A 26,747-nucleotide genomic window follows, 5' to 3' on the forward strand; every position below is an offset into this window, starting at 1 on the left:
TTCGACGTCTTTCGAGCCAGTGCCATCGACTTCTCGTCAGCACCGGGACACTGCTGCTGACTGACCGGCATCGACGATTCCAAAAGGTGTCGATTGCCTCCTCAAGAAAAGGACCGAGGAGAACATCACGAAAAGTGTCGACACCAGCATCGGAAAGCTCAGTCCGTTGATCCAGGCAAGTCCTCGGCATCGACGTCAACAGAGCCACAGACAAAGAAGTCCCGTCCAGAAAAGGCCCCATCCTCTTCTGTGACCGGGTCACTGAGGCGTTCCCCACCTTCAGTGGTGCCGGGATCCGAGATTCCACCTTCACCGGTGGACCCTCTGGCTACGCCAGTGCTATCTCCTACTCTGGTGCCGGGGTTTCACGCCCCAGGCTTCCGCGAGGAATTAGATCGGATGATCCAAGAGGCCATCAGTAAAGCACTTCAGGGCTTCCAACCTCCATCAACGCCAGTACCTTTCCCCGAGCCGGTCACAGATCCGATTCCCGTAGCGCTCGCACCGCTACTGGGTAGACTGGATGCGTTGATCGGTGCTCTGCCTCCGATGGACCTGAGAGCACCGGTGGGTCCAGTGCCTTCTACACTGATTCCATTATCATCGGATGATGAGGAAACACAGATACCCATTCCACCGTCTGGGATCTTACCACCGACTCATCCATCGATATCACTGGTCCCTTCGGTGCCTCCATTGATGCCATCGGTACCTAGACCTGGTCCTTCAGGATTAGCACCATTTCTTCCTGCTGGAGACCCACTAGATGCTGGAGATCAGCCCTATAATCCTTGGACTGATGATTCGTCCCAGGATACAGATCTACCATCAGAGCCCTCTCCCCCAGATGAAAGACGACGCTCTCCACCAGAAGATCTGTCTTTTATTAATTTCATCAAGGAAATGTCTGAAACCATTCCCTTTCAGCTTCAGACAGAAGAGGACTCTAGGCACAAGTTTCTTGATGCTCCTAAGGAAATCATGTCTATACCCATCCATGAAATCCTGCTTGATCTCCTGAAGAGAAACTGGGAACACCCATGTTCAGTCCCACCTGTCAACTGCAAGACAGATGCCACCTATCTGGTACAGTCAGCTCCTGGGTTCCAAGTCACAGTTGGATCATCACTCTGTAGTCATTGAATCAGCCCAGAAGAAGGCACGACGTTCAAAACCTCATTCCTCCATACCTCCAGGGAAGAAACAAAAATCCCTGGATGCTTTTGGCAGGCGTATCTTCCATGGCTCAATGCTCATATCTCGCATTGCATCTTACCAGTTATACATGACCCCGTATAACAGAGACCTTTTTAAAAAGATCCAGGACTTCTCTAATTCTTTACCAGAGCAACTCCAGACTCAACTTCATACTCTAGCTCAGAAAGGTCTAGATGCTGGAAAGCACGAGGTCCGTGCTGCATATGATATCTTTGACACTGCCTCTAGAGTGTCTGCAGCTGGGATTAGTGCAAGAAGATGGGCCTGGCTCAAATCCTCAGACTTAAGACCAGAAGTCCAAGACAAGTTAGCAGATCTACCCTGTGTGGGCGATAATCTCTTCGGGGAAAAGATCAGAGAGACTGTGGCGCAATTGAAGGACCACCATGAAACGCTGCACCAGCTTTCTTCTGTGCCGTCTGAGTTCCCTTCTGCTCCTAAGAGAACTTTCAAACGTGACTAAGTGGGAGACCTACAAGCCAAGGAAATTTTATCCTCGGCTTCTAAAGGACGCCCTTCCAGGCCTTACCAAAAAGGTCAATCCAGGCAGGCTCGGTCTCAAAAGTCTCAGCCAGCTTCTCAGCCTGGACCAGCGTCAGGGTTTTGACTCCTGCCTAGAGAGTGTAAGCCAACCTCCTCTTACATCCATACTGGTCTGTGGTCGGCTCTGCCACTTCAACAGTGCTTGGCATACAGTCACCACAGACCAGTGGGTACTCGCAGTAGTCACTCAGGGTTACCACTTAAATTTCCTGACTGTTCCAGCAGACTCTCCACCTCGACTGACGTGGGGAACATCCGATCACTCTCCCTTGCTTGAACAGGAGGTCTCATCCCTCGTCAAATCCCGAGCAATAGAACCAGTGCCCCTCCCCCAGCAGGGGAAGGGATTTTATTCCCGATATTTTCTAATACCAAAAAAGTCAGGTGGCGTACGCCTGATACTGGACTTCCACGCACTAAACAAAGTTTTGCACAGAGAAAAATTCAAAATGGTAACCTTGGGCTCTCTATTTCCTCTTCTACAAAGAGGAGATTGGCTATGCTTTCTAGATCTCCATTTACCTGCAATTCCTGGTCGGCCCTCATCATTTCCAGTACCGTGTACTACCATTCGGCCTGGCATCCGCTCCACGAGTATTCACCAAGTGCCTGGGGGTGGTCGCAGCCTTCCTCAGGAATCAGGATGTACATGTCTACCCTTATCTCGACGATTGGTTGATAAGGGCTCCGACTCAGCAGGGCACATTAACCTCCTTGCGTCTCACTATCAACACCCTGATCTCCTTAGGGTTTCTAATCAACTATCCCAAATCCAAGATAGTTCCATCCCAAACCCTATCCTTTATAGGGGCCGACCTTAACACTATACAGGCGAAAGCCTTCCTCCTCCAGGATCACGGTTTCACCATAACATCTCTGGCGCATCAACTACAGACTCGAGTATCTTCAACTGCTCGTCACTTCCTCATACTGTTGGGTCACATGGCATCCTCGGTGCCTGTCACTCAGATGGCTCGCCTAGCCATGAGAGTAATGCAGTAGACCTTAAAATGCCAGTGGATTCAAGCTTGTCAGCCAATGTCCAGCATTATCCAGGTTACCAAACAGCTCCAGCTGTCACTAGCCTGGTGGATGCACCACTCCAATCTCATTCAAGGCCTTCCATTTCAGGCTCCAGATCCTCAAATTATCTTAACAACAGACTCATCCAACCTCGGGTGGGGTGCACATGTAGGCGATCTGCAGACTCAGGGAACCTGGTCTCCAGAGGAAGCCAAACACCATATAAATTTCCTGGAGCTACGGGTGATCAGGTATGCCCTCAAGGCCTTTCAGGATTGCCGATCAAACAAAGCCATCCTGATTCAAACCGACAATCAGGTTGCGATGTGGTACATCAACAAACAAGGGGGGGGAACAGGCTCGTACCTCCTGTGTCAGGAAGCTGCACAGGCCCTTTCTCGCTCGATGTGCCTCAAAGCAACCTACTTGCCGGGAGTGGACAATGTGTTGGCGGACAAGCTGAGTTGCATTTTCCATCCACACGAATGGTCTCTCAACCCCAAGGTAGCGGACACGATATTCCAACGTTGGGGTTACCCTCGAATAGACCTCTTTGCGTCGGTCCACAACCACAAAGTAGACTTCTGCTCTCTCATTCGCAGTCACCACTTGCAACCAAGAGATGCCTTCGCCCTCTCGTGGGCCAGCGGTCTCCTCTATGCGTACCCTCCACTTCCACTCATATCGAAGATTCTCGTGAAGTTACAGAGGGACAAGGACGTAATGATTCTGATAGCCCCTCACTGGCCATGTGGTTTCCAGTCCTCCAGGACCTATCAGTACACCGACATATTTCTCTAGGGAAGGATCCCCTTCTAATCACTCAAAACGAAGGGTATCTATGTCACCCCAACCTCCAAGCTCTGTCTCCGACAGCCTGGATGTTGAAAGGTTAATACTCCAACGTTTTAACCTTTCAGAGTCGGTATCCCAAGTCCTTGTAGCTTCACGAAAGCCTTCAACGAGAATGTCTTATTGCTCTAAATGGAAGAGGTTTACGGTCTGGTGTACTTCCATGTCCATAGACCCCTTCACTTGTTCCACTGCGAGGTTCCTGGACTACCTCTGGCACCTGTCAGTGTTAGGCCTAAAAACTTCCTCTATCAGGGTGCATGTTAGTGCAGTGTCTGCATACCATAAGGGTATAGGAAATGTCTCCATTTCAACGCAACCCTTAGTATCACGTTTCATGAGAGATTTGCTCCATTTAAAACCTCCACTGCACCCTCCTGCCCCTGCTTGGGACCTTAATGTGGTTTTGGGACGGCTCATGAAACCTCAGTTTGAGCCTCTCCACGCCTGTGATCTCCGCTATCTCACCTGGAAGGTAGTTTTTCTTCTTGCGATCACATCCGCTCACAGAGTTAGTGAATTACAGGCATTATTTACCTACCTGCCTTACACTAAAATTCTACATGACAGGGTAGTGCTCCGCACTCACCCTAAATTCTTGCCGAAGGTAGTGTCAGAATTTCATATTAATCAATCTATTATCCTACCTACCTTTTTTCCCAGGCCCCATTCAAACCCAGGAAAACAGGCTCTGCATTCCTTGGACTGCAAACGTGCTCTAGCCTTCTATCTGGACCGCACGTCGGCCCACAGGAAATCCACTCAATTGTTTGTTTCTTTTGATACCATCAAATTGAGAAATCCTGTGGGAAAGCAGACCCTCTCCTCCTGGTTGGCGGAATGCATTTCTTTTTGCTATCAGCAAGCAGGCATTCCGCTACAAGACCGTGTAAACGCACACTCGGTCAGGGCCATCGCGACATCAGTAGTGCACTTCCGTTCAGTGCCACTTACTGATATTTGTAAGGCTGCTACCTGGAGTTCTCTCCATACTTTCGCTGCCCATTATTGCTTAGATAAGGCTGGCACACAGGATTCCATCTTTGGCCAGTCCATTCTACGCAACTTGTTTTCAGTTTAACTTCCCAACATTCTTCCTCCGACCCGTTCAGGATGCCCTCCTAACCAAATTTCCACCTCTGTTGTTGTGCCTGTTGCACATCTTTGGGTGCATTTGGTGCATTGCTCAGGCATCCTCAGCTCGCTACTCACCCATATGTGAGGACTACCATCCTGCTTGTCCTGTGAGAAAGCAGAGTTGCTTACCTTTAACAGGTGTTCTCACAGGACAGCAGGATGTTAGTCCTCACAAAACCTGCCCGCCACCCGACGGAGTTGGGTTTGTATACGTTTTCTTATTTTATTTTTCGCACGTGCTTTTACTATAACACGAGATTGAAGAGGGACCCCTGCTGGATGCAGGGTCAGTGCATTACTGGGCATGCCCAGTAGGTGCCAGTCAAAGTTCTAGAAACTTTGACAAAAGTGTTCCATTATTGGGCTCCATCCTAATGATGTCACCCATATGTGAGGACGAACATCCTGTTGTCCTGTGAGAACACCTGTTACAGGTAAGCAACTCTGCTTTATCTTTTGCGCCTGCCTCCGGGCAGGCTGCCGGCACGCGATCCTTCGACACTGCGGCAATGGCCACTGTGTCGGAGGCCTCTGACCCCGCCCCCGGACCGCCCCTTTAGTAAAGCCCCGGGACTTACGCGCGTCGCTGGGCCTTTTTAAAATAGGCCTGGTGAGCATAAGACCGGTTACACGCATAACCTTTTTAAAATCCGGCCCTATGTGCGTGGTGGAGGCAAGGGGGCATGGTGTGTATGCTGGAGGGGAATGGCAGTGGTGGTGATGGGGGAGGGGTACAAGATGTGCATGTATGTGTGTGCAAGCATGCACTTCCTCCTCTACCTTATCTCCTCCCTCCCCTCTTCTTCTTTCTACTCTGATACTTTTCTTACCTCACCCCTCCCCTCTTAACTCACTCCCTCATCTTCTCTCATTTCAGGCCACTTTGTGCCACTGGTAGAGCCTGGGAAACCTAACCAGCCTATTACTGGCCCTAGGATCAATCCCATCTCCTTTCTTCCCTCCCCTCCCCATTGCCACCTTTGGCTGCTTCTTGACACTAGGAAACCCCACCAGTGCTGCCGCCACCGCTCTTTATTTTCTTCTGCTTGTGCGACCTGGGAAAGCCCACCAGCCTCTCCACTGCCAGTTCCACAGCGCTGATCTCACTACTTACATAGAAATGACAGCAGAAAAAGACCAAACGGCCCATCCAGTCTGCCCAGCAAGCTCCAACACTTATATTCCCATACTTATCTGTTTCACCGACCACCAAGTTCACGGTCCTTGTTGGTAACTGTTTGATTCGAATTTCCTACCAGCCCTTTCTATTGATGCAGAGAGTAATGTTGGAGTTGCATCAAAGGTAAATCATAAGGCTTAATGGTTAAGGGTAGTAACCGTTGCATCAAGCAAGTTACCCCGATGCTTATTTACCCCGAATGCACAGATCAATGCCTTGTTGGATGTTGTCTGAATGTAAATCCTCTTTTCCACATTTCCCCCTGCCGTTGAAGCAGAGAGCAACGCTGTATATGCATTCTAAGTGAAGTATCAGGCTTAATTGGTTTAGGGTAGTAACCATCGCAATAAGCAAGCTACCCCCACGCTTATTTGTTTACCCAGACTGTGTAGTTCAGTCCTTGTTGGTTGTTTGAATGCAAATCCTCTTTTCCACATTTCCCCCTGCCGTTGAAGCAGAGAGCAACGCTATATAGGCATTCAAAGTGAAATATCAGGCTTAATTGGTTTAGGGTAGTAACCATCGCAATAAGCAAGCTACCCCCACGCTTATTTGTTTACCCAGACTGTGTAGTTCAGTCCTTGTTGGTTGTTTGAATGCAAATCCTCTTTTCCACATTTCCCCTTGCCGTTGATACAGAGAGCAATGTTGGAGTTGCATTAACCGTGTGAAGGGTTATTGAGTAAGAATAGTAATCACCAAATAGTAGCCATCACCATTTCAGCAAGCCATCCCCTTGGCTCTTCTCTTCATTCCCATTCTCTAGAACAGAGCTTTCCAAAGTGTGTGTCGCGACACTTTACTGTGTCGCCTGAGGTGTGCCGCGCAAGCCCGGTGCACGTGACACACCGGCAAGTGCAGGGACCGGGAACCCATGGCTCCGAGCCAGATATGCTGCATCTGGCTCGCAGACAAGTATCGCCACACTTTCCCGCTGACCCAGCTGCTCCCCGGTCCTCCTCCGCCCGGGCGGAACGCGGCAGGACAGCTGGAGTCAGCGGCACCGGCGTGCTCTCTTCTTCCCGCCCCCCCCCCCCCCCGGAAGAGGAAGTGGAGAGTATCGGGTGAGTGCGCGGCAAGAAGAGGCCACGCTAGTGCGCTCGGCATCGGCCCGAAGAAAAGAAGACTGCAGCGCGGCTCGGAGGAAAATGTTCAACCGCAGCCGATGGGACTCCGCCTCCGCGAGGGCTGAAAATGAAGAGGTTAGCGTTGGGAGGAGGCTGCTGCTGCCGCCGCGAGTTCCCCTCCCCCACCCCGGGAACTCGCGGCGGCAGCAGCAGCCTCCTCCCAACGCTAACCTCTTCATTTTCAGCCCTCGCGGAGGCGGAGTCCCATCGGCCGCGGTTGAACATTTTCCTCCGAGCCGCGCTGCAGTCTTCTTTTCTTCGGGCCGATGCCGAGCGCACTTAGCGTGGCCTCTTCTTGCCGCGCACTCACCCGATACTCTCCACTTCCTCTTCCGGGCCGCGGGGCCCTGTGTGTGTGTATGAGAGAGTGAGAGATTGCATGTATGTGAATGATTGAGAGCCTGTACATGTGAAAGAGAGTATGTCTGTGATTGAGAGCCTGCCTGTGAGAGAGAGAGAGCATGAATGTAAGTTTACCGCGTCAACGAAGGGCAGGTTCAGGACAGCCCTACAAAGCCCGGATGCCCTCCCAGGCAAGTTTCTTACCTGCCTGCACCATCCGAGGCCTCCGATCGCCGGGGCCTGACCCCCCGAGGCTCACCGATGCTCCACCCAGCCAGCGTAAACCCATTGGAGTCCGGAGCCGCCGCGACTGATGCCGGGGACCGCCCCCACCAAGTCGACGATGGGCAAGGACAGGACAGCCCTACAAAGCCGGACGTCCTCCCAGGCGTTGCATACTAAGGAGCGCAACCAAGGGGCCTGCCCCTTAGTGCGTCCCCCCCCTTGGCCCCCCAACCCCCCCCCCCCCTAAAGTCAACCCTGGAGACCTCCCTCAACAGCTCCTAACACTCATAACCCCTCCACCCAACCATCCCTATCAACCCTACACCCATGCCGGCCAAGTATGAAGCCTACAGCAGCTACTCTACCCAACACTCCTACCCCCCCCCACGCAGCCCTCATACCACCAACCCTTGATTCTCCCATGCCCGACCTCCTTGCACCTCCACCCCACAGAGCCATCAGTGGACACCAACGTAAGGACCCAAACCCTCACCGTACCCAGCCCCATCCCCCCATGCACACCCACTCCAACCCCCCTCATCTGAAATGCAACTGCACCCCACTCAAAAACCACAACCACCCTCAATGCCGACGCCTCACAACAATTCCCACAATCGCTGACACCCTCATACCAACCATCTCAATATTAACCCTTTTCCTAGTAAACGCCCAATCCATCTCCAAAAAAATCCCCATCATACATGACCTCCTTACAGACAACCTCCCAGATCTCCTATGCGTCACCGAATCCTGGCTCAAAAAATCTGACAGAGCACTAATAAATCAACTCCCTCACTCAAACTATAACATCTACTCCCTACCCAGACCAAAAAAAAAAAAAAAAAAAAAGGAGGTGGCCTACTCCTCCTGGCCCAAAAAAACCCCTCAAACGCACACATCACCCCATCACCATAACACCCCCCCCCCTAGAAGTAGGCCTCTTCAAATCAAGAAACCTCCAAATACTGCTCTTATAATCCCCACCAAAATGCCTAGATCACAATCTATCCAACCTTATTGAAACCATATCCTCCCAAATCAACACTGACCTACCCGCAATCATCCTTGGAGATTTCAACCTCTACATAGACGCCCCCCCCCCCCCCCCACATGCACCCTCCTCCTGGACACCATGTCCGCAATGGGTTTCAAACAAATTGTCAACTCACCTACCCAGAGATCAGGCCACACACTTGACCTCATATTCATCAATGACAAAGCTACATCCACAATCAAACCACCTACGACAACCAGCATTCCATGGTCAGACCACAAATTAATCCAGACCACACTTCAACTGAAAACCTTCCACGCTGAAACTGACCAATCCAAAAAATACATTGAATTCCACAAACCATGCCCCAGCGAAGAGCTGATAGAAACTCTCCCCAATGCCCTAACCTCCCTCGACCTCAACGATGCAAACACCACCATCAACTCGTGGATCTCCAACACAGAAATAGCCAAATCCAAATGCCTGATGATCTCCAAAATTATTAATATGGACAACCTACATAAAACTCCTTGGTACACCTCAGAACTAAAAATCACCAAACAAAGTCTCAGACAAGTGGAGAAAAGATGGCGAAGACATCCTACTGCTCTCCACCTCAACAGATACAAAACATTGCTCCACATATACAGAACAGACACCAACAAAGCCAAAAGAGAATACTACTCAAAGAAAATCCACCAACACCAATACAACCCCAGAATTCTTTTCAACCGTCTCCAACCTAACCCAACCAAGCCTCAACCCATTGTCAAAGGAAGACTCAACGAAGGCATGTGAGAAACTCGCCCAATACTTCACGGACAAAATATCAAAATTATTACCAACCAACCCCCCAGCAAGCATGGATAGGCCGAATCCTCACAACCCAGCATCTCCACATTCGACCTCATCGCCTCAACAGAAGTCGAAAAGATCATTCAAAAAATCAACCCAGCAGCCCACCCCCTGGATCCCATCCCAGTAAAAACTCTCAAGCTAATCCCTGAAGTTATCGTTAAACCAATAGCCAACATAATAAATACATCCCTCGATTAAGGCCTCTATCCAGAAGCCCTCAAATGCGCCATAATTCAACCCATTCTAAAAAAACCACAACTGAATCCTTCCGACCCTGCTAACTACAGACCCATCTCGAACCTCTCCATCTCGAAGATCCTAGAAAAAATTGACAACCGCCAACTCTCAGAACACCTCGAAACACACAAAATCCTCTTCCCCACTCAACACGGATTCAGGAAATCACTCAGCACTGAAACCCTAGTACTATCCCTCACAGACACCGCCCTGACAGGTCTTGATGCCATATACTCCTACCTCCTAATACTACTGGACATCTCTGCCGCATTCGACACCATCAACCACAACTCTCTACTATCACAATTAACAGAAATCGGACTTGGTGACAAAACCCTTAAATGGTTCGAATCCTACTTATCTAACAGATCATATAAAGTGCAACTAAACAACAGCGAATCGAAACATTTCCCACTCCCTCATGGCGTCCCACAAGGCTCCTCACTATCCTCCACCCTATTATACATGCTCCCCCTCTGCAAACTCCTCTCCAGCCTAAACCTCCACTACTTCTACTACTCCCCATGAAAGAAAACTTACAACGCACCCTACTGCAATGGGAAACCTACTCAGCCCAAATAAATAACCTCCTCATGCAGCGTTCCCTCACACTCAATCACTCAAAAACTGAAATACTATACATAGCAAACAAGCACTGCACAAAGAAGATCCAAATTCCCACACCCACCTAACCAATGCATTGCTGAAGTAAAAGACCTAGCATTACATTGGACTCCCAAACTCAACCTAAAAAAACACATCACCGCAACAATAAAAGACGGCTACTTCAAGCTACAAGTCCCCTCCTCTTCAATAAAAACTACAGGACAGTACTTCAATCCTCTACCCTCAGCCACAGCTGCCTCTGAAACCAGGGGGGATGGTCCCCTCAGGACCTGGCAACCCCCTGGGAGGCGGGTCTGTCACAAAGTACCTCAAATCTTTTCCTCAAGAAACCAAAAACTTTCCTTTTTTTTTTTTTAAATCTGTCAACATCACCAGAATAAAAAACAAATCTAAGCAACCCATACAGACTGAGTTTTGCACCTCCACTATCTGCTGGAGACAGAAAAATATTGATGGACTGTGGGTGGCACCCCAGGGTATAGGGCAGAGTCTGTCAAGACTTTTCTGTCTCCATCTGCTGGAGGGGAGGCAAAACCCAGGAGTCTGGACTGATCCGGGTACGTACAGGGAAACTAATTTTTACAGTTGGAGGCTCCAGTAAATACACTATTTTATCCTGTAGGAAATAGGTATCTTGAATGTATGTAACAAAAACTGGGAATCACCCAGCATGATTAGTTTCCTAATAGATAATTCTCAAAAGAATGGAAAACAATATTGCCCAGGCCAAGAAATAGTCTCTTCTGAGTTTTATTAAAGTTTTTGAAATCAGGAATATTGGAGAATATGCACCAAGAATGTCTGCCAGAACATATGCACCGAGAATGTCTGCCAGAACATTCTCCTTTCATAACAGGTATGTGACCCATGAAAGCTGGTCCAGCTCCGCATCTTAACAAGGAGTGATCCTGATCCCCCATACTTGCTCAGTAGAAGGTTGTTTGCTTGTGTAAGGATGGTTTTGGTGGTCACCTGACCTCAGACAGCCTTTAGCATTCATTACAGTCCATAGTTCTAGAAAACTAATGCAATAACACTTTTCCTGAACTGAACAAGAGCCCTGGATGTGGAGCCTTTGAGTATGAGCTCTCCAGCTAGGCTGGAAGCATCTATTGTCAGAAGGATTTGATAAGTAGTAATTTGGAAGGATAAACCAAGGCTAGATTGACATGGGATAGCTACCAAGTCAGAGAGTCTCTGAGCTGCTTTTTGACAGAGGTGCACTCCTTCATGCCTTGATTCTAATAGAATGTCAAGATCCATTGGGTTTTTCTCGTATGGAAATGTGCCATGAATATGACAAACTGTTGATATCATATGGCACAACATATCCCAGGCTGATGTCTGCTGACTCTGGAGGAAATTAAGTGATCCCATCAGTGAAGAGAGAAACTTTCACCCAAGTAGTGTCTAGCAGAAGCATGATGAACTCAGATTGAAGTGACAGGCTTACACTGTACTTGGGATAATTTATAATAAACTCTAGAAACTCCAGCACCTGAATGATAGCATGCATGGATTTGTTCACACCTGCCCAAAAATGTGCTTTTGACCAGTCAGACATCCAAGTAGGGAAACACAAACCCCCAGTCTGCAAAGAAATGCTGTGATAAACTGCCACACATTTCGTGAAAACGTATGGGGCCAACATCAAGCCAAGAGCCAATACATGATACTGGAGACAGTATTTTCCTAATACGAATCTAAGATACATCTCAGTCACAGAAAGCATCTCTATGTGAGTATATACATTCTTGAGATCCAGAGACCACAGCCAATTCCCTTTGTTTAGAAAGGGAATAATGGTACCAAGGGAAATCAACTTTTCTTCTAAAAGAAATTTATTCAAAGCACTTGTGTCTAAAATGGGATGGTATCGCCCAATTTTCTTAAGTACCAAGTAATACATAAAATGAATCCTTGCTTCTCACAGGACAAGCAGGATGGTAGTCCTCACATATGGGCGACATCATCAGGATGGAGCCCAATCACGATAGGGTCCCTCAACCCCCAGCCACAGCTGCCTCTGAAACCAGGGGGGATGGTCCCCTCAGTTTCTAGAACTTTGACTGGCATCTACTGGGCATGCCCAGCATAGCACCAACCCTGCAGCCAGCAGGGGTCCCCCTTCAGTCTTCTTTTTTCCACGCAGCAGTAGCCACGCAGGGTTAAGGAGCTCTTCAGAGATTCCTGACAGGAATTTTTCCTCACAGAACTTCAAAAATTTCAAACACATTTTACCCCACAGGGGTCCCCTTATCGATGTCTTTGCTCCACGGTTGAACGGTAAGTTTTTTACCTGCTTGCAGTCTATTCCCGTCAAGTTTTTCTCTCGCGGCCTACCGGCCATCGATCGCACCGTGGCTAAATTTTGTCGAGGCCATGGCGTCTGGTTTCCGTCGGTGCCTTGACTGCACTTGAACGACGCCCATCACTGACCCTCACACAGTCTGTGTGATGTGTTTGGGGTCCGACCATGATGTCCTTACTTGCACCAAATGTGCCCAAATGACACCAAAGGGTCGCAAGGCTAGGTTGGAGAAGATGGGACTTCTCTTTCGGCCAAGAACCCAGACTCCATCGATAGCTTTGACGTCTGAACCAGTACCGTCTACTTCGCGCCAGCACCAAGAAACCGCTGCTGCCCGACCAGCTTCGACGACTCCGCGGGTGTCGACCCCCTCTGTTCCTCCTCAGGAGAAAGACCGAGGGGAACATCGAGAAAAACATCGACACCGCCACCGTAAAGCTCAGGCCACCGACACAGGCAAGCCCTCGGCATCGATGTCCTGAACAGAAAAGGCCCCATCCTCTTCTGTCTCTGGGTCACCGAGGCGTTCCCCACCTGGACAGGTGCCGGGATCCACGATTCCACCTTCACTGGTAGACCCTCCGGCTACGCCAGTGCTGCCTCCTACTCCGGAACTGGGTACCCATGAGGAATTGGATTGTATGATCCAAGAGGCCATCGGAAAAGCTATCCAGGGGTTCAAACCTCCATCTATGCCGGTGCCAGAGCCGGCCACCGATCCGATACCCATGGCGCATGCACCGCTATTGGTAAGAATGAGCAAGTTAATTGGTGCCCTTCCACCGATGCATCCGAGAGAACAGATGGCCCCGATTCCTTCCTCACCGATACCCTTGTCAACGGAAGAAGAAGAAGAATCACTGATCTCCATTCCACCCTCCGGAGTGCTACCATCGACACATCCATCGATGTCACTGATTCCATCAGTGCCGCCTTCGATACTCCCATCGATGCCTTTGGTCCCACTTCCAAAGCCATCAATGCCTAGGCCAGGACCTTCCGAAATAACACAGTTACTCCCTTCTGATGAACATATGCGAGCTGGTGATGAGCCATACAATCCCTGGACCGATGATTCGTCCCAGGATTCAGACGATCTGCCTTCACAGCCCTTTCCTCCTGATGAAAGGAAGCGTTCTCCTCCACAGGACTAGAGATGTGAATCGGAACCAGAATCGGTTCGGATTTCAGTTCCGATTCACATCTCTACACAGGACTTGTCCTTTATCAACTTTGTTAAAGAAATGTCTGAAACAGTTCCATTCCAGCTTCAGACTGAAGAGGACTCTAGGCATCAGATGTTGCAACTTCTCCAGTTTCTCGATGCTCCTAAGGTAATCATGTCTATCCCTATTCATGACATCCTTTTGGACCTTTTAAAGAGAAATTGCGAGCACCCGGGCTCTGTGGCACCTGTTAACCGTAAAGCAGAGGCCACCTATCTAGTTCAGCCAGCCCCTGGCTTCCAGAGAACTCAACTAGATCATCATTCAGTAGTTGTGGAGTCAGCCAGAAGAGGGCACGATGCTCCAAACCCCACTCTTCCATTCCCCCAGGAAAGGAACAGAACTTTCTGGATGCGTTTGGAAGACTAGTATTTCATGGGTCAATGCTCATCTCTCGCATTGCTTCCTATCAATTATACATGACCTAGTACAATAAGGCCCTGTTTACGAAGATTCAGGAATTTGCTGAAGCCATACCTCTGCAATTCCAGGACCAACTTTATGCCCTAGCACAAAAGGGTCTAGATGCTGCCAAACATGAAGTACGTTCAGCATATGACATCTTCAACACCACCTCCAGAGTTTCGGCGGCAGGAATTAGTGCGAGGAGATGGGCCTGGCTAAAGTCTTCAGACCTCAGACCAGAAGTACAGGACAGGTTAGCTGACTTGCCCTGTGCTGGGGATAATCTTTTCAGAGAAAAGATTCAAGAAGCAGTGGCGCAGCTCAAGGAGCACCAAGAGACTCTGCGCCAGCTCTCCTTACTGCCTTCTGATCTCTCTTCCTCTTCCAAACGTTCTTTTAGAAGAGACTCCAAGAGACAATTCTACCGGCAAAGGAGATTCTATCCCCCAGCATCCAGGGCTCGAGCTTCTAAGCCTTACCAAAAAGGCCAATCCAAACAACCTCGAGTACAAAAGTCACAGCCAGCCTCCCAGCCAGGTCCAGTCTCCACTTCCGACTCTTCCCGTCGGAGGCTGGTTGTGCCACTTCGCCAAACCATGGCACACAATCACCACAGATCAGTGGGTATTCACTGTAATAACCCAAGGTTACCACCTTAACTTTCTCTCTGTTCCACCGGATTCTCCTCCTCGGCTGACGTGGGGATCATCCGACCACTTACCGCTCCTGGAGCAGGAGGTCTCCCTCCTCCTCCAGTCCCGAGCAATAGAACCAGTGCCCCTCTCCCAACAGGGGCAGGGTTTCTATTCCTGGTATTTCCTGATACCAAAAAAGTCAGGTGGTGTTCGCCCAATATTGGACCTTCGCACCTTAAACAAATACCCCTATCTCGACGATTGGTTGATCAAGGCTCCTACTCAGCAAACTGCACTGATATCTCAACGTCTCACATGCCATACCCTGATCTCCCTAGGGTTTCTCATAAACTACCCAAAAATCCAGGCTAGTTCCCTCTCAAACCTTATCGTTCATAGGGGCCGACTTGGACACTCTAAAGGCGAAAGCCTTCCTACCTCAGGATCGAGCTTTCACTCCCGCCTCTCTGGCCCATCGACTGCAGTCTCGACAACACTCAACTGCACATCAATTTCTGATCTTACTGGGTCACATGGCCTCCTCGGTGTATGTCACTCCCATGGCCCGCTTGGCCATGAGAGTAATACAGTGGACTCTAAAATCTCAGTGGATTCAGTCTTCTCAGCCAATGTCCACTATTGTCCACATCACCAACCAGCTCCGCTTATAGCTGGCTTGGTGGATAAACCAGTCCAATCTGCTTCAAGGCCTTCCATTTCAGGCTACAGAACCTCAAATAATCTTAACAACAGATGCCTCCAACCTCGGCTGGGGTGCACATGTTGCAAACATACAATCTCAGGGCATTTGGTCTCTAGAGGAAGCCAAACACCAAATAAATTTCCTGGAGCTTCGTGCAATCAGATAGGCTCTCAGGGCTTTTCAGGATCACCTTTCCAACCAGGTCATACTGATTCAAACAAACAGACAACCAGGTGGCCATGTGGTACAACAACAAGCAAGAGGGAACGGGCTCCTACCTCCTGTGTCAGGAAGCTGCACAGATATGGGCGGAAGCCCTTTCCCACTCGATGTACCTCAGGGCCACCTACTTGCCGGGAGTAGACAATGTGTTGGCAGACCAGCTGAGTTGCACTTTTCAATCGCACGAGTGGTCCCTCAACCCCACTGTAGTGGACTCAATATACCAATGTTGGGGTTACCCTCACATAGATCTCTTTGCGTCGATCCACAACCTCAAAGTAAGAAACTTTTGCTCTCTCACTCGCAGCCAACCCTTCCAGCCAAGACACGCTTTCTCCCTCTCGTGGGCCAGCGGTCTCCTTTATGCATACCCTCCACTTCCACTCATTTCAAAGACTCTCGTGAAGTTGCGAAGGGACAAGGGACTAATGATTCTCATAGCCCCTCATTGGCCACACCAGGTCTGGTTTCCAATTCTCCAAGACCTATCAGTGCACCAGCACATTCCTCTGGGGAAGGACCCGCTTCTGATCACTCAGAGCAACGGCTGCCTTCGTCACCCCAACCTCCAGGCCCTCTCCCTGACTGCCTGAATGTTGAAAGGTTAATACTTCAACCTCTTAACCTTTCAGAGCCGGTTTCCCGTGTCCTAGTAGCTTCATGAAAGCCTTCCACAAGGCAGTCTTATCGTTACAAATGGAACAGGTTTACGGTATGGTGTACTTCCATGTCCATCGATCCCTTCACTTGTTCCACACTGAAGTTTTTGGACTACCTCTGGCACCTGTCCGAGTCAGGTCTCCAAACTTCTTCTATAAGGGTACATGTCAGTGCAGTAGCTGCCTTCAATAAAGGTGTTGGGGATGTACCTATTTCAGTACAACCCTTTGTAACATGCTTTTTGAAGGGCTTGCTCCACCTTAAACCTCAACTGCGTCCTCCGGCCCCTTCCTGAGACCTCAACTTGGTTTTGGGGCGGCTCATGAAACCGCCGTTTGAGCCTCTCCAATCCTGTGATCTCCGCCATCTCACCCAGAAGGTGATTTTGCTTTTGGCAATCACATCTGCTCGCAGAGTTAGGGGCAGATTTTATAAATCTGCACACACACGTACTTTTGTTCACGCACCAGGCCCGAACAAGAGTACGCGGGATTTTAATAGATACGCGCGTAGCCGCGTGTATCCATTAAAATCCGGGGTCGGCGCGCGCAAGGCTGCCCAAAATCGGCAGCCTGTGCGCGCCGAGCCGCGCAGCCTGCCTTCCGAGGCCGCTCCGAAATCGGAGCGGCGTCGGAGGGAACTTTCCTTCCACCCCCCCCCCTGCACTTTCCCTTCCCCTACCTAACCCCCCCCCCCCACCTTTGTCGGCAGAGTTACGCCTGCTGGAAGGAGGCATAACTTTGCGCACGCCGGGCCGGCTGCCGTGCTCCATGTTCCGGTCCGGGGGCCGCGGCCACGCCCCCGGAACGCCCCCAGGCCGAAACCACGCCCGCGGCGCCGCCTCGTCACTCGCAACATGCCCTCGAAACGCTGCGTCACTCCCGGCATGCCCCCGACATGCCCCTCCATGCAATCCCCGGGACTTACGTGCGTCCCGGGGCTTGTGTGCGCCACCAAGCCTATGCAAAATAGGCTCGGCGCACGCAGGAGGGGGGGTTGGGGTAGGTTTTCGGGGGGTACACGCGTACCCCTTTGAAAATCTACCCCTTAGTGAATTACAGGCCTTAGTCACCTACCCGCCTTACACTAAACATCTGCATGATAGGTTGAGTGCAGAGTACTACCCTAAGTTTTTGCCTAAGGTAGTATTGGAGTTTCATAATCAATCAATCCATTATACTACCCACCTTCTTTCCCAGGCCTCTCTCAAACCCAGGAGAACGGGCTCTGCATACCCTTGACTGTAAATGTGCTCTAGCATTCTATCTAGACCGTACAGCTGCCCAAAGGAAATCCACTCAATTGTTTGTGTCCTTCGATCCCATCAAATTGGGCAAACCTGTGGGTAAGCAGACTCTCTCCTCCTGGTTAGCGGACTGTACTTCATTTTGTTACCAACAGGCAGGCATTCCGCTTCAAGACCATTTTAAAGCACACTTTGTCAGGGCCATGACGACATCAGTAGCACACCTACACTCTGTGCCGCATGCTGACATCTGTAAGGCTGCTACCTGGAGTTCTCTCCACACCTTCGCAGCCCATTATTGTTTAGACAAGGCTGGCAAACAAGATTCCATCTTCGGCCAGTCTGTGATACGCAACTTATTTGCGAACTGAAGTACCAACATCCTACCACCAACCCGGTAGGGTTCAGGATGCCCTTTACCAAATTCCACCACAGTTCTTGTGCCTGTTGCATGTCTTTGGGTACATTTGGTGCATTGCTCGGGCATCCTCAGCTCGGTACTCACCCATATGTGAGGACTACCACCCTGCTTGTCTTGTGAGAAAGCAGAGTTGCTTATTTATTTATTTATGCATTTCTTATATACCGTGAGTCAGAACACATGATTCTATCTTTACGGTTTACAATATGGCTAAAAACAAGTAAGAAACATGAAATACAATAAAATTAATAAAACAATAAGAATAATTAATTAATTAAGTTAAACATAGTACTAAAAGAATAAAATAGAAAGGAACTCAATAAATAAAAGCATAGGAAAATTTCGTATGGAGTTCAACTGTCAGTGATCTGTTAACTCTCGGCTCCATAGGCTTCTTGGAAACACCAGGTTTTCAGGTCTTTCCACAGCCGGAAAGAAAGCAGAGTTGCTTACCTGTAACAGGTGTTCTCACAGGACAGCAGGATATTAGTCCTCACGAAACCCGCCTGCCCCCTGCGGAGTTGGGTTTGTTTACGTTTTATTTTATTTTTCGCACGTACTTTTTACTATAAGACGAGACTGAGGGGGGACCCCTGCTGGCTGCAGGGTTGGTGCTATACTGGGCATGCCCAGTAGGTGCCAATCAAAGTTCTAGAAACTTTGACAAAAGTGTTCTGTGATTGGGCTCCATCCTGATGATGTCACACATATGTGAGGACTAACATCCTGCTGTCCTGTGAGAACACCTGTTACAGGTAAGCAACTCTGCTTTCTTTCCGGCTGTGGAACAGCTTTGACTGCTTTGGTTTGCAAGAGGGAAGCAATCTCCTTTTCTAGCAATTCTTGGGGAGAATTAATATGAGATAATCCCTTTGGAAGGTGATTTGATGAGATTTTCGATAAGCATAATCTATAGCCTCTCTTTATAATCCAGAGAACCCAGTTATGCTAGGTTACTGGGGCCAATAGTTTGCATGAAATCTTAGCCTTCTCCTGACAGCCAAATCAATCGGCATAGAGACTGAAACAAAGGCTACATGCTCTAAATCCAGTGAAAATATCCATCCCTGGTTTTGATTGGATTGCTTTGTGGAGCTTGGAGTTTCTGCATTTGTATGGGCGAAGCCTCAAACTCTGTTGCTAATGGAGCAAGTGGATAGAGAAAACATCTCTTCAGAGGAAAAACACTGTCTCCTGAGGTCCATCTTAAAACCTCTTAAAGCAGATGATGGGAAAACAGGTGACAGCAGAAAGCATCTAGAATGAAGAGTTATTGTTGATTAAATCTATTGGCCCTTTACTTTACGATTTGAAACTCCAGGGAGGAAGACTTAGAACCAATGTCAAGAAATATTTCTTCACTGAGAGGGTGGTGGATGCCTGGAATGCCCTTCCAGAGGAAGTGGTGAAGACTAAAACTGTGAAGGATTTCAAAAGGGCATGGAATAAACACTGTGGATCCCTAAAAGGCTAGAGGATGGGAATAAATAAAAAAGTTAAATCTAAGAGAAACATGGGGGTAACCTGCACGGAGCGGCAGTTACTACCTTGGGAAGCTTGCTGGGCATACTAGATGGACCATTTCGGTCTTTTTCTGCCATCATTACTATGTTACTATGTTCTGAAAAAATTATCTCCACTGCAAACCTATACTACACATCTCTAAGGCATGCAACCAGAGCCTGCAGTCACCAATAGCCATGGCAAAATTTCTCAATGCGATCTTGAAAGCACTGTAGGTCAAATGGACCAGATGCTTTCCATATGTCTTGCCCTGGTTCAGGAAGTGAATAAACTTCTCTTGTTTCTCTGGAGAAAGAATTTATGTGCCCCTTACAGAATGGAATGCATAAACTAGGACATTAAGATCTCAAAGAAGGTTGTGCAGCAGTTAAGTATGCTTTTCTGTAAGAACTTTCTGAGTCAAATTCATGCCCTGGCAGCAATGAAGAATGACTCTTAGACTTAGACTTTGTAGGAAGAGTTAACCACCACAGATTGATGTGGCAACTGAACCTTGTTGAATCCCAGAACCTCCTATGCATGGCTCTTTGGTGTTTGCCTTCTTCCCAATAGGAAATTCTGAGAATAAGTCTCCTACGTTCTCTTCTGCACCTCCTAAAGAGGTTCATGGACAGGCATTTCTCAGTGGTTTCCAAACCTGTCCCTGAGGAACCCCAGCCAGACCAATTTTCAGGAAAGCTGAAACAAATATACATGAGGTAAATTTGCATGCAATAGTGAAAGTGCATGTAAATCTCTCTCATGCATATTCATTGCATACATCCCAAAAATCTAACTTGCCAGGTTTAGGAACCACTACCTTAGTGGCATTCAGATACATGAAAAGGCCAACAGGGGTGCTCTCAGCATGCCCTCTACCTCTAAATTAAAAGGAATGGTCTCAACCATTTTCTGAACAAAATCTGGAAAGAAAAGATCTCCAGAAGGGGATCTATTTATGGCCTGTGGAGAACAGGGCTCTGATGGAAGGTCTGGTGAATATTGTTCTTTGTAATCCGATCCCTCAGACCCATACACATTACCCCAGAACACTTCAGACTTAAACTTTGAAATTAAAATTGGAGTTGAAGCCTGGAAAATTCCAGACCCTAAACCCATAGCCTCACTAGGATTAATCAATGGCTGTTTGAGCTTTAGGGCAAGAACTGTTGGCAAAATCTTGATGTTGAGACATCAATATCAGTGAAGAACTGCTCAATACTATTCTAAAAATCCTTAATATTGCTCGTTGGCACCAGTCAGTATTGAGATACTCCATTTTTTGAGATGCTGATAGAGGACCTCAAATATGTTTCTGTCCAATTTCTTCTAAAATAAATTGCTGAGGCCAGAATTGAAGGAGATTCATTAGAAGAAGACAAGACCTCCTGAATGACCAGAGACCTTTAGTAAAGACCCTGGGAGACCACTGTGGCCCAGGCAATCAAGAAATAATGGAACAAGCACAGGGAATCTCCGAGGGAAAGGAAGGGAATATAAAGTTAAGCTGGTGGTGTCTGGGCAGACTGGATGGATTGTATGGTCTTTATCTGCTGTTATGTTTTATATTTATTGCCAGAGGATGTGGTTAGTGCAGTTAGTGTAGCTGGGTTCAAAAAGGTTTGGATAAGTTCTTGGAGGAGATGTCCATTAACTGCTATTAATCAAGTTTACTTAGGGAATAGCCACTGCTATTACTAGCAACAGTAGCATGGGATCTTCTTAGTGTTTGGGTAATTGCCAGGTTCTTGTGGCCTGGTTTGGCCTCTGTTGGAAACAGGATACTGAGCTTGATGGACCCTTGGTCTGACCCAGCATGGCAATTTCTTGTGTTCTAAAAGTCTGTGTGGGAGGCCAAACTTACCTCCAGACAACACAACTTGGAAGGGTGGATAGCTAAAGCAGCAATTTCCCTTCTTTCTGACTCAAGCATCAATGAAGATCAATGCCAGTACCTGATGTTAAGCACTTTGGGGACTCTGAGAAACCATGAGTGGTAAGAGTGTCTTCTGAGCCTCTTCTTCCAACCTGACTCAGAAGACAATTCTCATCTCCCTCAATGACAGGGTATTGCCCACAGACAGTGCAGCTCCTGGGTCCTTCAATATGCTGCCTGCCCCAAAGACATCCAAGGATTTCATACTCTAGGTCGGGGTAGGCAGAAGATTTTGTATTTTTCCTCTGAAGCTACATTGGTGGCTCTTGCATGCGCCAGGGGCTTAGGGAAGGAAGGTCCCTCCCCAAAGAGAATGGGGAAGTGCCTCTGAAGATATTTTGCTGCTAAATAGAACTACAGGAATCTTTTAATGGTATTAGGGAGAACAGCAGTAGCACCATAGCAAGTGCTTAAAACAAAATATTAAAAATAATCATGCTGTATCATGGCAAAAAAACCCCCAAAAAAACTTGAAAGTTTAAATTTGTTTTCTGCTAAATCTGGAAGAAAAAAGAAATAAATTAGGAAAACCTAAATTTATGCTAAAAGGCGTCATGGGGACTTTGCCTGTTCTCTTAAATATCACTCTGGGGACAAATATTTTTCACAGTTTTTTTTTTTTTTTGCAGAAGTTAAGCTTGCACTCTTATCTGTGGGATTTCCCCAACCCACAAAAAGGTCGAACAAACTGTTCTCCTGCATCAAAAACTCCCTAAACTCAAAGGTGATTTGCTCTAGACAACCTTCTATGAGCTGACCCATGGCCATTGGAGTTGCCTCTCCCTGCCATGTAGGCCCTTTCGAATCTCATGGCTTCTCCTACTTGGCATTTGCTGCTATTTTTAATCCGGTACCTGGATTGCTACTGTCACATGCAACCCACTCATGCATGTGGTCTACCGCCTGCCATCCAACATGATGCTTCACTTTTCCGGATTCCAAAGCAAACTTACCACTACTCTTTCTAAGACATTGCTGCCATACTGTCCCTTAGTGCCGTAGCTGCAAGGCCGTCTCGAGTTCCAGCTGTCATCAGCAAAGGCCTGAAACGTCTGAATTTTATAATGTGTACATGCACGATGCTACATCTATGCTAAATGACATCAGAAAGAGCCAGGGAAGGCCTTCAAACTATATCAGCAGGGTAGTAAATTTAAGAAAGATGAGGAATGAAAGGGTCCCAAGGGTCAGAAATGACCCACAGCCGAAATTCTCACTTCTGTTCTTGACCCAGACAAGATCATCATTTATTTATTGCCCTCTTTTCCAAGTAAATGGTGCAAAGGCAAGCATGTTACAAGAAGTTAGAGGTTATAACCAAGATACCTGCATTAAATAATACAATTCAGGATTGATAAATAAGAACAATAAGGCAACATACAAATGCTGTAATTAAAGTGACAGAGCAGATTCTGCTAAATATCAGTCTTCTTGTGGCCAAGAAGTTCAGCATAACATGTAGGTTATACTGCACTCTAAATCAACTGCTGTTTCAAACTGTCATGTTTTTAGTAGTTTTCTAAAGACTAGCAGACTCAGGGCTACCCTGATAGAAAGTGGCAGGAATTTCCACAGGATTGGAACAGAACCAGAGAAAGTTTTCACGCCTGTACATGTGAGGCGCATTTCCTTGGATGTCAGCACAATTAGGCAGACTTGAGGCAAAGAACACAGAAAGCAGGAAGGCATATAAAGGGCAAGACTAGAGCCAAGGTCGAGCAGTGCAGAACCACTGAGGGCCTGAAAGGCCAGCATCAGGATTTTGAACTTGGCGCGATAAGACTATTGGGAGCCAGTGCAGAGAATTTAGGGTAGGGATGACCCCTCTGAATTTTTTTGCACTCAGTAACATTCAAGCTGCAGCATTCTGGCCAAGCTATAGGTATCTGTTGAGTTATTTTGGATAGCTGATGTAAAGCAAGTTGCAGTAATCTAGGTGGAAAATCATACAAGCCTGGATGACCATCACAAAGGCAGGGCCATCAAAAAAAAAAGACAGAGATGGCATAGTTGCCTTAGTCGGAAGATCACCATTTTGATATCACTCGAACTTGAGCTTCTATAGTAAGATTTTGTGATTGCTGTAACTGTCAATTGTGGACATCTTGCATCTGCACCACAGACCGGGTTTGAAGCCATTGGTTTTCTAATCTGACATGGTAAGGAAAAACAAATGTGGCAAAATCAAATGAAATTATAATGAAAAATAGACTAGCCTAGGTCACCTCTTGCTGAGAAAGGAATAACCTCAGGACCATGTGCCTGCATTGACAAAGCAGCAAAACTTAAGAAATACCCAAAAATCTGACTAAATATACTAATGGAATCAAAAGCATTAGAAGGACCAGATGGAGGTCTGATTATGAAAGAAAAAGTATTCTCTCTTAGAAGATGAGAAATCTATTGGATGTCATTCATGGACAAAAACAGGGACTGAAGGGGCCTTATGCAGTGGCAGTTAGACATGAAGCCTCAAATGTGACCTTTCCAAATGTTTGATTCAGTACAGCAGCCAACAACATGACTGATTAACCCCGCTTTACCTCAAAAAAGTATGCATCACTTTTTATATATGAAATACAGCAACTGTAATGACTCTACATATTTCTAGCTGATTAATTGTGTGATCTCTCAGTTTTCCAACCTCCATGCGGTCCAGGGTAGTACGGCTGCTGCGGACACTGTTGCTGTAGGCCCGGAAACTGCTCTGCTCCGACAGTGGTCCGTACCGCTGAGCGAGTAGCTGGCTACGCAGCCTCAGGTACTGTTTGCGGAGAAGGGGGTCATAGCCAGCCTTGGCATTCTCCCGTAGCAGCTGGCTGCGTCGACGGATGTATTGTGTTCGGAACTGTGGGAAGCTTGGGGTTCGGTAGGCGTTGTATCTGCAGTGAGCAAAGGGACAAGAGCAGTGGAAAGGATCCCAAACTCAGTCACTGATTATGTGTACATCTTCAGGCGAGTCAATTTACCTTGCTTTAGCCAATGTAACATTGTGTCTCTCTTCCCCCATTTTGAAAGTTGTAGGAAACCCATATAGATAACATGTGTAGATCTGATTATACAGTAACATGTGAGGTATCTGGCTGATAAAAAAAAAAAATCTATAAAAGTTCCAATTTGTATCATGATTAAGTACCACCTTAATCAGATCTGGGATTACCAGCTGACCAAGGTCAACCCTGAGAGGCTGATCCAGTTCTGGTTTTCCTCACTGTATCTATGGATTTATAGTTCCAATTTCTCTTGCACACTGCCCCAGAAGACTGCGTACCAGTCAGGAATTGGTTGCCTAAAACAAAACTCACAAATATGCAATTACATTCGTTGACACACATCATTACAGAGTGTCTTCAGCAAACCCTTCTAGCATGGCTCCTAATTCTTAGCAACTTTGCTCCTTCTCATATCTGACAGGAGATTGCAACTGGAGATCTACAGTAATCTACCCCTGCCATTCTATAGTGAGTTTTAAAATCCACCTGCTGCTCAACTACCATCACGATGCCCTCTGTAGTCCAAACTACTGTACCAGCAGGCCGATGCAATACCAACGCGCTAAAAATGCGTTTTTTTTCAACGCATAATCACCTCTCCTGAGCACTTAATGCAATAGGAAAATGAGCCGCCACGCTAAAAAGGATGCACTAGGGAAAAATTGTGCAACCATAGCGCTTCCATGACATCGGGCGCCTAGGAGAAGTAGCTGTGCCCGGGTTAGGAAAACGGATGCTCATAAATTGAGAGTCTGTTTTCCTAACCTGACCGTCCGGCAAGACTTTTTTTTTTTTCACGTTGCTGCTTTCTGCGATTCCTCTGACTTAATATCGTCAGAGGAACTACAGAAAAGCAGTATTTTCTGCTTTTCTGTAAACTTTTGGGGCTCCTCAAGTCTTAATGTCAGCTCTGGGGCTGGTGATAATTTTTGAGGGTAAAAATGTGCGCGTTGGGTATAAGAACATAAGATATGCTATACTGGGTCAGACCAAGCCCAGTATCCGGTTTCCAACAGTGGCCAATCCAAGTCACAAGTACCTGGCAAATACCCAAAACATTAAATGAATCTCAAGCTACTATTGCTTATTAATTAACAGCAGTTTATGGATTTTTCCTCTAGGAACTTATTCAAACCTTTTTAAACCCAGTTATACTAATGCCATAAACACATCCTCTGGCAATGAATTCCAGAGCTTAACTATGCGCTAAGTGAAAAGAATTTTCTTCGATTTGTTTTAAATGAGTTATTTGCTAACTTCATGGAGTGCCCCAGTCCTATTATCTGAGAGAGGAAATAAACGATTTACATTAACCTGTTCAAGTCCATTCCTGATTTTGTAGACCCTCTATCATATACCTCCTCAGTAATCTCTTCTCCAAACATCCTTAGCCTTTCCTCATACGGCAGCCGTTCCATGCCCCTTATTTTGGTCACCCTTCTCTGAACTTTCTACAGTACAACTATATCTTTTTTTGAGATGCGGTGACCAGAATTGCACATAGTATTCAAGGTGCTGTCTCATCATGGAGCAACACAGAGGCACTACGACATCCATCGTTCCACTTGCCATTCCCCTCCCAATAACTCCTAAAGGAAAATTGGTTCTTACCTGCTAATTTTCATTCCTATAGTGCAACAGATCAGTCCAGACTCTTGGGTTTTGCTTCTCCTCCAGCAGATGGAGACAGAGAAAGTTTTACTGACACTGCCACATAACACAGTCCCTTAGTATTGATCTGTACCCAAGCCAAAAAAAAATAGAACAAATACCAATATAATAACTAACTACCACCCCTTGAACAAACAGTGGAAAGTGGAAAACTGGAACAGAGAACAGTGCCCACATCGAAACCCGTGGAGGACTAAGAAAAACCTGTGCCATTCTTCTGCATAATCCTCCTCTTTCCTCCAGTGGGCGGGATTCTGAACTGATCTGTGGCACTACAGGAACGAAAATTAACAGGTAAGAACCAATTTTCCTTTTCCTGTACATGCCCAGATCAGTCCAGATTCCTGGGATATACCAAAGCTTCCCTAAATGGTGTGGGACCTCGAAAGTCCCGCTCAAAGCACACTCTCACCATAGGCCATAGCCTCTGGTGCCTAGACATCTAAACAGTA

General features: G+C 47.4%; 1 protein-coding gene across 2 annotated transcripts in view; it reads right to left on the reverse strand.

Moving 5' to 3' along the window:
* The window catches only part of WDR13 (WD repeat domain 13), a 70,240-nt gene that overhangs the window by 37,493 nt on the left and 6,000 nt on the right, over positions 1 to 26,747 (reverse strand). For both annotated transcript variants that reach the window (XM_029611007.1, XM_029611015.1), the window contains one exon: positions 24,276 to 24,513. In XM_029611007.1, coding sequence (XP_029466867.1) covers positions 24,276 to 24,513 — 238 coding nt within the window. The remainder of the gene's footprint in view (positions 1 to 24,275; positions 24,514 to 26,747) is intronic.

This window comes from Rhinatrema bivittatum, chromosome 1 (assembly GCF_901001135.1).
Source record: "Rhinatrema bivittatum chromosome 1, aRhiBiv1.1, whole genome shotgun sequence".
Taxonomy (NCBI): domain Eukaryota; kingdom Metazoa; phylum Chordata; class Amphibia; order Gymnophiona; family Rhinatrematidae; genus Rhinatrema; species Rhinatrema bivittatum.